Raw genomic sequence first — 14,343 nt, forward strand, 5'->3', positions numbered from 1 at the left:
CACTAAGCACAAAGTATGGCTGAGGTTAACAGGAACATCATGGAGTTTTGCAGGTATTTAGTGGATATCTGTATCAAAATTATAAAATATTTGAGTAAAAGCCACAAATGTTAACCTGTTGGTGACACTAGAGGGGAAAAAAGTCTCTCACACACACACACACACATCATACCTGTAACGCGCACACACACACCTGATCACCTGAAGTGGAACCAACAGCTCACCTCTGGTCTGACAGGAGAAGACAAAAGCAGTAAGAACAATCTCTTAAAATACACTTTTATTTACAATGTAAAACAAATACAATTAAATCATCATACAAAAACCCTCTAACCTTTAAAAACAAAATCAATCCTATTTACATGATAAAACTGTTTCAAAGCGGACCTCTGTCAGACGGTCCAAATTAAGTCAAGTAAGGTGTGACAGATGATGCACTAGTTCAGCTCGTGTGTCGAGAGCTGAACTAGTGAACAGCGATTGTGTGCATGAGGAGTAAATCATCAGATGCCCCAGTGGTGCTCTTCAGCGGCCCTTTCAAAGGCTTTGTAAACATGCGTCTCCTCAGGGAGGAGGAGCGGAGGACGTCTGCCAGCCACCTCGGCACGTAACCATCATCTGATCACCTCCGTCATCTTGTCAGTCTTATTGGCCGGTGAACTGCTGGGAGCGGAAGGTAAAGTCTGCATCAGTTTGCGTCCCGTCCCGCTGATGATTATCTGTTGGGTTCGAGCGCTGTGACCTCAGTGGCCCAGGAAGTTGAAGATGCTCCTCTGAGGGGCTTTAGCCTGTCCAGCAGGTTTGTTCTCCCTGCAGACCCTCTTTGCTGCTGGGTTTGCTGCTTCCACCGGCCCCCTCTTCTTCATCATCTGAGGATCAGAAACACCCAAAGTTAAAGCTTTTCCACGATATTAAGACTATTGTGTAAAAGTACAAACCCTTGATGAACACTGACAAAATGGCTACGGTTAATAGAGTAGTCAAATTCTAACTAATTCAGCCAAGAAAAAAACAAACAAACAAACAAATGAAATGTGGTTAATTCTTGGAAAAAAAAAAGAAAAGCTGCCAAGCAACAGTGATTTTTGCATTTCTTGGGTCTAACAGGAGCAACGGGCTTTGGCTCCACCTAGTGCCATAAATGTAGAAGACACCACAATCAGTAGAGTCACCCACCACACTCACATGATCGTCACACTGAGAGAGATCTTTGGAAAATATTTTGTTTTTGTGCTTATTTTAGAACAGTGAGACCCTGTCAGAGGCAGAGAGCACTGGGAAACCAGAGAGTGTGACGTTTCTAGATAAGCATGAGCTAATTATATGACTATTCTATCAAAAACATGAAAGGCTTTTTTGATTACATCTTCTGAACTGACGAGAAGTTAAAGTTGAAGTCAGAAGAAAGTTTCCCACATCAGTGCAGCCTTTTGGCTTCTGGTCAAAATGTGGTCATGGACTCCTGGGGCCTGTTTCAACAAATATGCAGCACTCAAGCTGTGATTTCTCCCTTCACTCATTTAATCCAAACATCTTTGGGACCCACAAAATGTTTTTGGAAAATTCCTGTAACTTCACGCTGCCACTGTGTGTGTCTGCATGGAAGCAGCGCTCGCAAACAGCGTCTGTGACAACTAATCATTAAAGCCATGAAAGCACAACTCTTTGGGCGGGTCGTGCACGTAGATACCACAGACTTTATTGCAGTGGTGCTTGTGCAAAGTTTTTGCAGACTTTTGGATGGTCTGATATCTGAAGGATTAGAATACAGTGGAAAACGTGTATAGTGATCACTTGTGTCCGGGTCGGCTTGATCACTATAATTTGTCATGCCGATTACAATCTAACTGGCATTTGTAGATTTTCTACATGAATAAAGAGAAGTGAAGTGGACAGTTACTCAGTATGTTACCTCTAAACACTGGTGACCTGTGGGGATTCGTTTACCTGGCAGCTTGTCACAAGCTTCATGGGCACTCAAATGTGCACGCTGCACCAGCCTCATGTAGCCCGTGGGAGGCAGACGGGTCGGGAGCGAGAATATCATGGGTCTTACCATAGTTTTAATTTTTCTACCCATACGTTGTCATGTATAAAAAAAGACTACATGCTAATTATTTGTACAGGAATGATTCTGTTCTTTGATCCATATAAGTGGTTCATCAGTGTAACTGATCACTAGAATCGGTTTCCGCTCAACTAACTTGCATCTAGCATTTAATGCAGGATAGTAGGGATTCACATTCTTCTTACATGCAAGACTGCATTTAACTTCTACTCACTGTCATCTAATAAGCACGATAAGAATCAAACCATCAGTGTCCTGTGTTACTCTACTTCATAATACCATATTCTTATATCTTTTGTACCCTCTGATAGCCGTTTGTACACCGGAGCGTTACAGGATTACAAGTTCAGTCCCCTGTACGCTGAGGAGTGTATAGGGAGAGAATGACAATCAATCCCAAGTTAAGTTGAAATATTACTTTAACCTTGGTGTATTAAAGATATTTTCTAAATTCAGCTTTATATTATCTTGTTTTTCTCCCCTCAGCATTCCTGAGACTGAACGGTTACATTGGGACGTTTGTTCGGTGACCGCCCTTCTCACTCACCTGTTTCTGGGAGGCGTGTGAGGTGGAGTTGTCCTTTTCAGGAGACAGAGTTTGAAACAGGAACCCTCGGCTGTTTCTGGGCGCCAGAGGATTCCCCTCCGAGATCGAAGCCAGCTTCTGGAGGACGGACTGGGGCTGACTCAGTAGTGAGCCTCTCCTCACCTGGAAGGAAAAATCAATAAAACATAAATCTTAGATTGACCTTGTACAGATCTCAGGGAATATGTAATGAACTTTGTGAGCTGATGCTGGTCTTAAATATTTAACAAAAACACACCTCTCGCTCTGCATCAGTTTGGATTCTTTTCTGAGAGGTTAGGGGAAATACGAGGCAGAAAACTGATCTTTATTCACTGGCCAAACTAGCCGGTCCTCCAAAAGCCTCTAACCTACTGGATCCTTGCACTTAACGGCTGCCTGTTTGCCAAAGTGGCTCTCACAAACCTCTCACTTACAGCATTTGGCCGCTAGCAATGTTACAACATGGACAGACTTTTCAAATGACACGTGAAATCAAGTCGTAATCCTGCTGAAAAAAAATCCTAATATTTTGTCTGATACCAATAATTTTAGTTACATGTATAAGAGCCACATGAGTGGTGTCAGGTCTTCACCAACAAGAAAAGAAGTAATTCTAGTTCACTAATTTAGCAACAGCACAAATGTCTTACAGGAATACACCGTGAGCTTTAAATCAAAGTGTGCAACCATATTTTTGCAAACCGTCTCACACTGGAATCGAGCCTAAACTGACGTGATGAAACAAGAAATCCTCAACAAGAAGCTGAACAGAAGTAACACAAACAAAAGTCAGACAAACAAGATTCACTACAGTACCTGTACGGGCTGTGAGGGTCTCTGGAAGGGATTGAGCGCTGAAGTCTTCTTCTCTGCTTGTGGCACCACAGGGGGCTCTGCTGGGAAAGGGTTGAAAGTTAGAGGTGCAGTTGTCAGTTTACTGGACAGGTTATATTCAGACTACGAGCAGATTAATACAAAACATCTCAACACTAACAAGCCAAATTGCCAGATTTAACTTGATCAAACTGATTAAACGACTTTCTGACTTTGAGTCCTTCCAGTGCTCCACCACCAAAACAAAGTGCCCTTTGAATCTGATAAATAAGCTGCTGTTGAGAACAGTTTGTCACCAGGATCTGAGGATGTGAACTGGCCGGTAACAGAAACCCATGAATATCACATGTAGCCACTCAGTTTTATTCACATCTCTTTTTCCGGGAACACAAGAATGTCACAACGGTCGCTAAATGGCAAGTTGCTTCAGAGTGCTCATTTCCCAAGGACAGTATTGGCAGCACTGTCCGCTCTGTGTCCGGTTTAGTTTGGTTTGCTGGGACACGTGCCAGGGTTTTGGTGCAATCAGTGTCTGTGAGAGTGTGTGTGTGTGTGTGTGTGTGTGTGTGTGGGGGGCTCTGCTTCATGTCCAAAGCTCTGCTGCACATCAGGTTACCAACAGTTTCCTCAACTGGCAGTGCTAAGTAGATCAAAAAGCATATATCTTAGGAACTGAAACTCTAATATTAGACTGCTTCGCTGCTAAAAATCTGGAAACTGTTAATCACACCTTCATCGCTTCCAATCTGGACTATGTCATGCTGAGTTCACCAGCATTTAGGAAACAGCCTCAACATTCAGCAGCCAGGATTTTAACTGAGACTAAAAAACAAGGGATCCTGTTTTCTTGATCCTTCCTTTCCTGTTCTTGCTTCTGATCAGCTCTTGGAGCTCAATTTCCATTTTTTTTACAAAAAGGAAAAAGCTCCGTTAGTTTAGACACAAGCGCAACGCTCCCAACCTGTGGAACGACCCGTCAGACAAACTGTTTTATATGATTGTCTGGGGGAATATTTGGTTCTGACTGGCTGATGGCCATTAGCTCTCTGGCTAATAGATGAGCAGACAGTCATGTCTATGGTTTGTGCTACTTATTGGAGTAGTGAACAACATTTCTATTGCATAAGAACTTCATTGTATGGTAAATGGTTGGTTCCAGGTATTAGTCAGATCCTCAAGTGTTGCAAGGGAAACCAGAGAGAAACCCATGAAAATATAAATGAATGGTCTTAGTCTTATTTGCTATGGCATAAGCGTGATAATCTCCTTTGAGGTGACCATAATCGGTAATGAACGGACTGCAAGGATAATGGGCACCCCTTCCGGCATCATCCTTTAATGTTTTATTTCCATCCATTTGTTTTCTACACAAGATCATAACTGTAATTACCATTAGACAAAAACACGTCTGGGTGATTTTAAGGCCTTGGAATGCTTCTTGCGAGGGGTTCGTATCAAACCGACCTTTTCTCTGCAGAGTCTTGGCAGTCAGCTTCTTGGCCAGCTTCATAAAGTGACTGTCTTCCTCTCCAATCTTCTCATCGTCTGCCTCCAAATCTTCCCCTTTCTTGGCTTTCTGTTCAGACTGTGAGAAGAGACACAGAAAGGAATGAAGGCAATATCACAACACCCCCATGCAGAGGAGGGGGATGACTCAACCACACGAGCCTCGGATGCACACAAACTTTGTTTTTCTTTGTTTGTTTACAGGGGTAACAGTAGGAGTAGACTTTTTAAAGTCACCTCAACAAAAAGTGTAATGTCTCATTCATTAATGGCTCTGTGTAGGCAAATAGAAATTTACAGACCCTTCAACCTACCTGTTCTCTGAGCCACTGTTCTCTCTCCAGCCTCGCTTTCCTCCTCTGGAGCTCTGACTGGTCCACATCATCGTCCTCCTCCTCTTCCTCACCCTCTGCTCGCGTCCTGTCCATGTCGAAACCATCATCTGGAGGAAGAATTCAAAAAGAAACTCTCAATGGCTCGTTGGAACAACTTTGAAAGAAGTTTAGTAGAGTTTGTAGAAACTAAACAGATGATTTGATGCACCCACTTATTATATCATATTCACTTCCCCCCTGTGTGTGTGTGTGTGTGTGTGTGTGTGTGTGTGTGTGTGTGTGTGTGTGTGTGTGTGTGTGGTGGGCTGCTGAGTACAAAACTCCTTGCAGGGTTAACTGTCCTGAAAGAATATGCTGCTGTATAATAATAACTAGCTGTGGATCCAGGTGTTCTTGGGGACACAGACACATACTACCGGGGTTATGCCTTCTTTTAAAGTCCAGTCAAACTCTAAACAATTACCAGCACATGGTATTAAGGGTGATTCCTGTAAACTCACCTATATTTTTCCAACGGAAGCGGCGAGCTCGCCCCGGGCCATCAGAGTGCAGGTCGCCATCAGCTAGGTAACGCTCCTGGTAGAGCCTCAGACGGCGCTTGTCATCGTCCATTATCTGCTTCCTGTAGGAACAACACGGGTTGAACGTTATTTTACATTTTCGTCTCTCAGTTTAAACCACGAAATGTCAGATACAAGACATCCACGTTGCATTATTACAGGATATCCCTCTTATGTTTGAAGCAATGGAGGAGGAAACTCTCTGCACTTGCATTAATTCAACTTAAGCTTAGGAACGACAAACCAGATACAAGAATCATTTCCACAGATTCTTTTTTAGCCTTTGACAGTAAAACGCTCAAGATGGAACGAAATCTGTTACTCACATGTGGATCTTGTTGACCTGGTCCTGCAGCTCTTCATCAGAGGGAAGCTCCTCAAGAAGCTCCTCTTCCTCATATTCGCTCCCTCTGTCGGCGTCTTCATCGTCGCTGCCCAGGTCGCTGCCTGACAGCTCAGCCTCCGAGTCCAAGTAGTCAGCCAAACGCCTGCAAAGAGTGCGACGCACTATTGAAACCTGCGCTACAGGATGGATTATCTGACGTCATCCATGAGAAGAGTAAAAAACATCGATTACGTCTCCATGGAAACATTAATAAAGTTGTATTTGATTCTACACTTACATTTTCTTCTTTTTCTTAACCTGGCGCGGTGCAAACACACCCCGCATCTCCTCCTCTTCCACATCATTGTCCTCGTCCTCAGCAGCATCTGCCTCATCCTCCTCTCCATCCTCATCTTCCTCTCCACCATCCTCATCATTGTCCTCCTATGAACAAATATGTAACTTGTCATTTGCATCACAAAGACATTTGTCCAGTATGTTATTTATACATGAACCTTTGTAGGTAAATTACAGAGACAACGAGGAGTGTGTTAACAATCTTACCTGTTCACTGTGACTCTCCACATCTGACAGAAGCCGGAACTCACAGTCCTCTTCCTCCTCCTGCTCTTCTTCCTCAGGCTTCTCTTTACTTTATACAGAGAAATATAAATATGATATTAATATTGGGCCTATAAATATTCCCATAATCCTTAAGCAAAAAAAAAAAAAAAGTAAATCAACTTTTACAGATCAGATACAGAAAAATGTTTTTGATGATGTCACATATTTGAACTGTACCTGTCTCGTGCTGGTGAAGCCGTGTGAGCAGAACCTAAAATGGCAGCAAAAGGAGACAAATGTAAATACCGTGGAACTAGAAGGAAAATAATTTAAACAGCTTCTTCTAACATTGTCAAACTTCAAAATGAAACAACTATAGATCCTCGAGGTTCCTCTTATTGCCAAGTGATCCATTTGATTTCTCTTCACAATAAGATCTACTGTCTTTGTTTTCAAATAAAATACACTGTGTGTATGTTCTCATAGAAAAAAGGGGGGGTAGCACACTCCTTTACCTGGACTTGGAAATTTGCCTGAACACAGCCCCAGCAGCTGATCCATGGTGTTATCAGATTCTTCATCCTGTCCCCTCTCTTTACTCTTGTCTGTTTCCATCTGCTCCTCTCCTGCCTGTGTTGGTGGAAACGCTCCGGAGCACAAACCAAGCAGCTCATCCTCCTGTGTTGCTCCGAGGCCTCCGGCCCTACTTGAGCTGCTCTCCACTGTCCCAAAAACACCCGAACACATCCCTAACAGCTCCCCCATGTTGGCATCCATTGCATTTTCATCCAGGCTGTCCAGGATCAACTGTCTCTTGTGGGAGCGGGGCGCACCAGGGCGTGGCCCCACGTTAAGGAAGCCATCTGCATCCAATAACTGGGAATGGGTGTCGTCCTCCAGGGAGAAGCGACCCTGGGAGTCTCCTCCCAGACCGGGGCCAGAAGCTGCTCCACCCAGTGGCCCCGAGTCCGCTCCTGGGGATGGAGGCGCATACAAGTCTTGGGAGTCCTCGACAGGCAGGCAGAGAGAGGGCTCGGAGAGTTTGCCTGAACTCTGATGGGGAAAAAAAGATGAAATATTAAGCGACTTTGCAAAACAGAATTTTTTCTCTTGGCTTTGCAGCTACCTTTCCCTTTCCCTCTTTAGTAGAGGTCTTTCTATAAGCTTCTAACTTTCCTACATTCCTGCCAGACTCTTGTTTACTTTCAATTCAGGTAAATGAATGTGTACACGTCTTTTATAATAGTTGTATCTTTTTGTAAGCAAAAATGTTAAAATCATGACAGTAAAACTGTACCAAGGTTCATCTATGTGTGATATCAATTTGTTTAGGAGAACTCACACCTGGATGCTCCAAGGGAAGCAAACTGAAAAGACCTTTTATCTCACCTTGGAGGCAGAGCCGAGGAAGCTGGGCCTGAAGAGGCAGGGAGAAGGGGAGCGGAAAATGGAGGAGTTGGAGATACTTTTTCCTGCGTAACGCTGATGATTGACAGGCTGGTAGGAGGTTATCATCGATCCTCCGAGCTCAAAACTGCTGTTATGGCTGTTGTCCTTCACCAGGGACAGAGAGTCGTCCTCTTCTGGAGAAGGATAAGAGAGAAAATGATTTTATTATTGTTTATTTGCCAAAAACAACGAGAAGCACTATGAAAAAATAAAACATTGTACACTCAACGCATTTTCTGTCATTAGTATCTAATGATAATAGTTTGTTTTGAGTGTAAAAAGTTTGGACAAACTGAACAGAGGTCTTTCACTCTACCCACCCATCTTATTGCTGCTGTCTTGTCCAGAAGCACCAGACCTTCTTACACCATCACTAAAAAGGAGAAGAGTGCATGTGAAGCTTTCTGCCTATATACACACTCACAAAGTAAACATACAGTACACACAAACATGGAACTATTTAAATCAGCCAAGACATGCCAATATGCAGCCATTTTTTCTATTTTACGAGGTGTTTTTTCCCCCCAAATGTGACCTATATTTTCCTATATATCAAGGCCACACTCACAATTAGTAAATTAATTCAAGCTTCAATTTTCTTGAAGAGTTGTAATGTTAAAAACAGACACACACAGAGACTCTTACCCGGTGCGAGAGCACGAGTTGCCCGGGAACAGCATGAGCGTGCCATCTGTGTTAACTAGGTCAGGAGATGGCGAGGGTCCATTCAGTGCCACAGGAGACGGGCTCCTCACACCCTGGGCCACACTGCCTTCCTCCTCCTCCTCCTCTGCCTCGCCCTCATCACCTCCCAGTAAGTCTTCTACACCCTGGTGAAAGAGGGAGATCAGGCTTGACTTGAGTACAAAGAGATAAATGTGTACAAATGTGTAGGAAGTAATTTGACTGTTCCAAAGCAGCAGGAAAACAATCGTCCCCTCACCTCTTCGTCCTCAGACTCGTCTGTCATGTCTTCCTCCTCCTCTTCCTCCTCCCCACAGTCTTCGTTGTCTAGGCGATGCAGCTCGGCCTTGCGTGCCCTCTCATTCTTTCTCCGTTGGGCCATTGCGAGCTGCAGGCGCTGCTTCAGGGTCAACAGCCTCTCTCCTATGGGAAGAGGGACAGAGGAGGTTAGTCATACCAGAGATCAAACCAAATCTCTCACATGTGCACATCATGCGTGTATCCACACCTGGTTTGGTTGCCACGGGCTCCTCTGCTCCCTCTTTAACAGTGACAGTGACCGACTCAGAGTGCAACTCCTCCTGGCCAGACGGGGCGCAGTCTTTGCGGATGATGTTGAGCTGCAGGGTACGCTCTCCTTGGGGGCGAGCAGGCGCCTGGACGTGACGAAGGTAGCGCTCCCTCAGGGCCTCCAAACCTAGTTGAAGAAGAGGAGTAAAATAAAGGGTTTAAATGCAATAGTAGCAAGGTTTATTCACATTATACACATGCTTTCTCTTGATCCTTTGCTTTGCTGAGTTCCCAAAAGAGTCGTCACTCACCGGGGTTGAGCTGAGGAGGATCGAGCTGAATGAAAGCTCCGTCATCTGGACACAGTTTAGCGACTGGTGGTGGGTCCAGTCCAAGCTGCTTCAGTCTGGCCAGTTTGTCCATCTTGGGTTTGGTGGGTTGCTGTGCTGAAAGCTCTGCTGCAGCTGGATGAGCGATGAAAGGCTCCACCAAAGTCTCCGATTCAGGCTCTTTTTCCAGGCCTTCAGCATCAGGCGCTGCTGCAGTATGGTTTTGCTCTAAGGGTGCAGGAGACGTTTCCTTTCTAGAGTCCAAAGCCGGTCTCACTTCTTCATCTGTTGTGACCGACTCCTGCAGACTCTCAGAGAGGTAAAGCATCGGTCCAGATTCCTGCTCAGGATCTGGGCTCACGGTTGCATCTCCGGCCTGGTGGAGGCCGTCCTTCTGCGGGGACGAGGTGGCGGCAGGATAAGGTATGGGCTGGATCTGAGTGGACGACAGATCTAGAGAAGGAGAAGCATCCTGCTCTTTGGGCGGCTGCACTGGATCAATAGGTGGGTTGGCGGGAGCTGGAGGAGGAGCCGACGGTACCTCCAACATCATGGCCGAATACTTTGTAGATCTGGAGACAATTAAACCATCATTGTAAGTTTATTTTGGCAGGTTTGACTCTTTTGATTGTGTGTATTAAGACTATTATAGTTCCCTAAAACTAAACTAAAAACTAAAGCTAGGTGTGAAAAAAAACAACAACATTTTAGCTAACTGAAATAAAAATAAAAACACAAATACAGAAAAAACTAACTGAACCAATATCATTGGGTAAATCTGATTTGTCAGGTAAACTTAACCATAAGTGTTAGTTTTCAGCCAATATGGCGACTAGCTGTTGCCCTGACGTATGTGTGCCGTCTATAATGTCTGTCATTACTTCAACAACGCCATGGCAGGACCGCCTGGTCTGGCCCTCCTCTTAAAGAACTGATCGATTGTCTTCGGCTCGGGGATGTGGTAGGGCAGGCCGAGTGAAGACTCTACAAAGACAGAAGAACATGGAAAAGATACAGTCTTGGTACCTTGGAAGACATGAGACACCTGTTTTTAAGTCTGAAGCTCACATGCTGCAGTGTGATCGAGCGAAAAGGATCAATAAGAGAAGAGTTTCTTATGAACTGACCTCTGACCAGCCTCTGAGACTCACTGTGGAGCTGCTTCATCGCCTCTTTGCTGGCGCGTGCAGCTTTCCTCTCCTGAAAACATCACACATTTGAGATTTAAGACACCTTTTGGCATTTGGTATATATTTTCACAGCAGTCAGAATGAGTTCAGGCAGTGCATACCACACGCTGGGGTTTCTCTGGTGCATCTTCATCTTCCCCCTCGTCTTCATTCAGGAGAGGATCCTGCAGCAATATTCAACACTGATTACACAAAGGCCCGTCTAGAAAGCTATGCTGAATACTGTGCTAGTCCTTTCAGCAACATGTCACATTCCTTTTACATATAAATACAGTGCTTGTTTTCACTCTGATCCAAAAAATAATGTTAAAGTATTGTATTACTGATTACATTTTTTGTACCTTCTGTGCTTTCATTTTTTGCTTGACAGCAGCTCGGATGGCCTCCAGAGACTCTTCCTCCTCCTCTTCATCACCCAGACCGGTGTCAAACAGCTCCGTGTCGCCCAGCGGACATCCGCTGTCATTCAGAGCCCGAGGAGGAGGCGTGTTCTGAGGAAACGGGTACAAAATAGTCTTAAATGATTCAACGCCGAGAATTCTTATTCTATATAATCACTCGATTCTGCTTCTGCTTCGTTTAACATGTTTATACTCACAAGTTTATTTCTAAATTTGGTACTTGGTGTCGATGTTAATCCCTTTACACAGATTGCCATATCCCTTATTTACATAAAGATTATTCTTAATGGATACAAACATTAGAATGTGAAACAATCATCTAAATATGTAGAAAATATTTTCTGACAGCAAAATTATTACGGATTTTATACCTCATTTGTCTCTGAGAACCTCTCTTTCTTCTTAAGTTTTTCCATCGCTTTGCTACGCTTCTCCTTTTTCTCCCGATGCCTCTGACTCTTCTCTCTCTTCTTTTTTTCCTTCATGGATTTCACTTGCTTCCTCCCCTCCTTCTGTTGCTCCTCCATTTCTCCACGTGTCTCATGCTCGCTGTCTTCGCTGTCGACGGGAGCTCGGCTTATTCTTCTGCTCTTCTGCGCCCCTCTCTCTTTCCTCTCATCCTTCTCCTCCGCCTCGCCAGTCTCCATCTCCTCCCCGCTGGAAGCAGATAAGACCAGTGCTTCTGCCATGTTTACACTGTTCTCCGCGGCTCCCTCCTCTTCCTCGCTGTCACTGTCTCTAATGGCATTGCGGTGAGGCTTTCTGTGGACTGTGATGTCTTCATCATCAGAGTCTGAAAACAAACAAACATTTTAGAAACCATTTGAGACTTTTTGTGATGGAGCATCATACTTAAGGAGCATTACATAAGTTTATCCTATTTACTGTTCCTGTATGTTGTTTTTGTTTGATTCAGTTTTACTCAATAATTGTTCTCTTGAATCTGTAAGTTCATGCAGTCTTTGAGTCATTTTTTCCCCCCACACTTGCACAGGACTGACACTTACTTACTTTGCACTTACTGTGCACTCTCTGTTTAAATGTTCACTAAATGTCTGTCCTGTATAATGTAAATGCAACGATCTTACACCAATTTTAGATTAAGATAAGATATTCCTTTATTAGTCCCACGGCAGGGAAATTCAGTGTCACAGAAGCAAGTAAGCAAAAGTAGAAATAGCAGAAATAGATATACCCTGAAAAACTATGTACAATTTAAACAAGAAGAAGTATAAAAATAGGGACAATGTACACAGGGGAGGCTAAAAAAATATTGCACAGCTGATGTGCATTATAGTGCCGTTATTGTCAGATTTGGAACAGTGTGGTCTAGTGGGAGCAGAGCTGATTGTGTTAAGATAAGCGAATCCCTCATTTACACGGTCAAAGAGTCTCTTGGCCTGTGTTATACTCTATTGTTGTGTTACTTCACCTGGAGGCTCTTCTCTATTGTTAGCCGTCTCCACGACCATCTCCTCTGCTGGAGAGCCCATCCCGCTGTCTGAATCGCTCTCTGCTGCTGTTTGGGCCACCGCTGGGAGCTCCTCAGCCTGGGCACAATGACACAAAGCAGAGTTAACCCACCATGGACTGTTTTTTCCACAGTGTAAGGCAGTCTGTTTCAGCTGTTGTCACTTTGCTGGGGGGAAAAAAAACAAACATTCAATGTAATACAGCCTTTATCTAAAGACACAAGCTGCCAAATGTTTTTGTTCAAGGCTCCTCACTGTGCTCTGTGTTATTTAACCACAGTAATGAATTTAAAAAAGGAACTATGTGTTCATTTCATAGTTAGTGACAGTCAACTCACTGTGTAAAGCTTTCTAATATACCAAATCTGCAGCATGTGTATGTATTTGTCAGCTAAAAAAAAAAACTGAGGTCAACTGTGTGTCTTTAAGAAGCCAGTTGGCTGATAACTTACAGCAGTGGCGCCTCGCAATAAACCAAACAATGAGCACGGTCGTTAGCTAGCGACATAGCTTCTTTTCACCGTTTGTAGATAACTTAGCTGTGTGAAAAGGTAGACAGAAGTGGGTTTGATTTCCGCGAGTAGTCCCTTAAATCAAAATGTGCTCAGATGTAATATTTTAACAGTCGTCATCAAAGTAAAATGCCAAACTAACTTGCACTTAATCGGTGTGACCAGGCCACCACAGCTGGCTAAACCTAGCGGGCTAGCTAACCGGCTAATGCTAACCATATATCTGATCTGATTTGACACTTTTGATCTTGCCAGTAGTTTCCTGTGACTCGGACATGAGTGTCAGTCTGACACCTTCACGTTATAAGTTACTGGTGTCGAAAGTGGAGGCTGGTATCTGAAAACATCTCCTCACCTGCTGTTGAGGAACGACCAGGCTCATCTTTGTCCGCCGGCTAGTTTTAGCTCCTTTTTTTAAATAAACCAGCGGAGAAAAAACCGCTTCGTCGAATCTCGACGGCCACAACAGACTTTGAAAAGAAACCGTCTGCGCGACAGAGGTTATTTAAGAGTTTTAAAGCGCATTTAGAGGTCGTTTGTCCGGGCTGCTCCTCTTCCTCCCGCCTGTTCCTCACACCGAAAAGAAATTTTGATCTTTCGCGCGCCGTGACAGCTGGCCCGCAGTCTTTCGTCATCGAGGTGTCAATCGCCCGATTCTCGCCTTCCTATTGGTCCACTGGGGACGTTTGTATCCGCCCACTGTGACGACACAGCTTGGTGGAAGCTCGATTTATACACCGGTGTGTCTGATTTGAGGCTTTGATGAAAGAAAGACAGAGAGAAAGAAAGAACGATATGATGATGATGATGAAGTGAGGATGCGGTATTTAATTAAATAACAGGTTATTTAGTGTATACTCTCAACTAGTGTATGATGAATAAATTATCCCTGCTCATTGTCCCATACACAACAGTTCACATTGACTTACATTCACTTTAACAGCTACTAGTGGTAACTGTTGGTAATGATTGTTACCATAAGCTTCAGGTGCCCTCCATGCAATACACATTCTGTCTGTTCAATAGACATATCTGT

The 14,343-nt window shown here is 44.1% G+C and overlaps 1 protein-coding gene across 1 annotated transcript; it reads right to left on the reverse strand.

The window, feature by feature from the left end:
• Positions 1-333: 333 nt before the first annotated feature.
• Positions 334-13,757, reverse strand: LOC139215543 (claspin). Its single transcript, XM_070846535.1, has 24 exons — positions 13,663-13,757; positions 12,756-12,873; positions 11,695-12,116; positions 11,264-11,413; positions 11,024-11,086; positions 10,860-10,932; positions 10,614-10,716; positions 9,715-10,304; positions 9,402-9,590; positions 9,153-9,316; positions 8,855-9,039; positions 8,530-8,582; positions 8,150-8,343; positions 7,276-7,813; positions 6,998-7,031; positions 6,761-6,848; positions 6,495-6,640; positions 6,198-6,359; positions 5,812-5,933; positions 5,291-5,418; positions 4,935-5,055; positions 3,453-3,529; positions 2,616-2,777; positions 334-869 (listed from the first exon to the last, which is right to left on the reverse strand). The coding sequence occupies exons 1-24, from the start codon at positions 13,687-13,689 to the stop codon at positions 744-746; spliced, it is 4,035 nt and encodes a 1,344-aa protein (XP_070702636.1). The 5' UTR covers positions 13,690-13,757; the 3' UTR covers positions 334-743.
• Between the last annotated feature and the right edge of the window lie 586 nt (positions 13,758-14,343).

The sequence above is a fragment of the Pempheris klunzingeri genome, chromosome 16 (assembly GCF_042242105.1).
Source record: "Pempheris klunzingeri isolate RE-2024b chromosome 16, fPemKlu1.hap1, whole genome shotgun sequence".
NCBI classification, from domain to species: Eukaryota; Metazoa; Chordata; class Actinopteri; order Acropomatiformes; family Pempheridae; genus Pempheris; species Pempheris klunzingeri.

Excerpts from the sequence above, each read along its gene's own strand:
- LOC139215543 (XM_070846535.1), bottom strand. The coding sequence starts at position 13,689 with ATGAGCCTGGTCGTTCCTCAACAGCAG. Across the intron at positions 12,117-12,755 it reads CAATAGAGAAGAGCCTCCAG|ACTCTGATGATGAAGACATC; the intron begins GTGAAGTAACAC and ends GTTTGTTTTCAG. Across the intron at positions 6,641-6,760 it reads TGGAGAGTCACAGTGAACAG|GAGGACAATGATGAGGATGG; the intron begins GTAAGATTGTTA and ends ATTTGTTCATAG.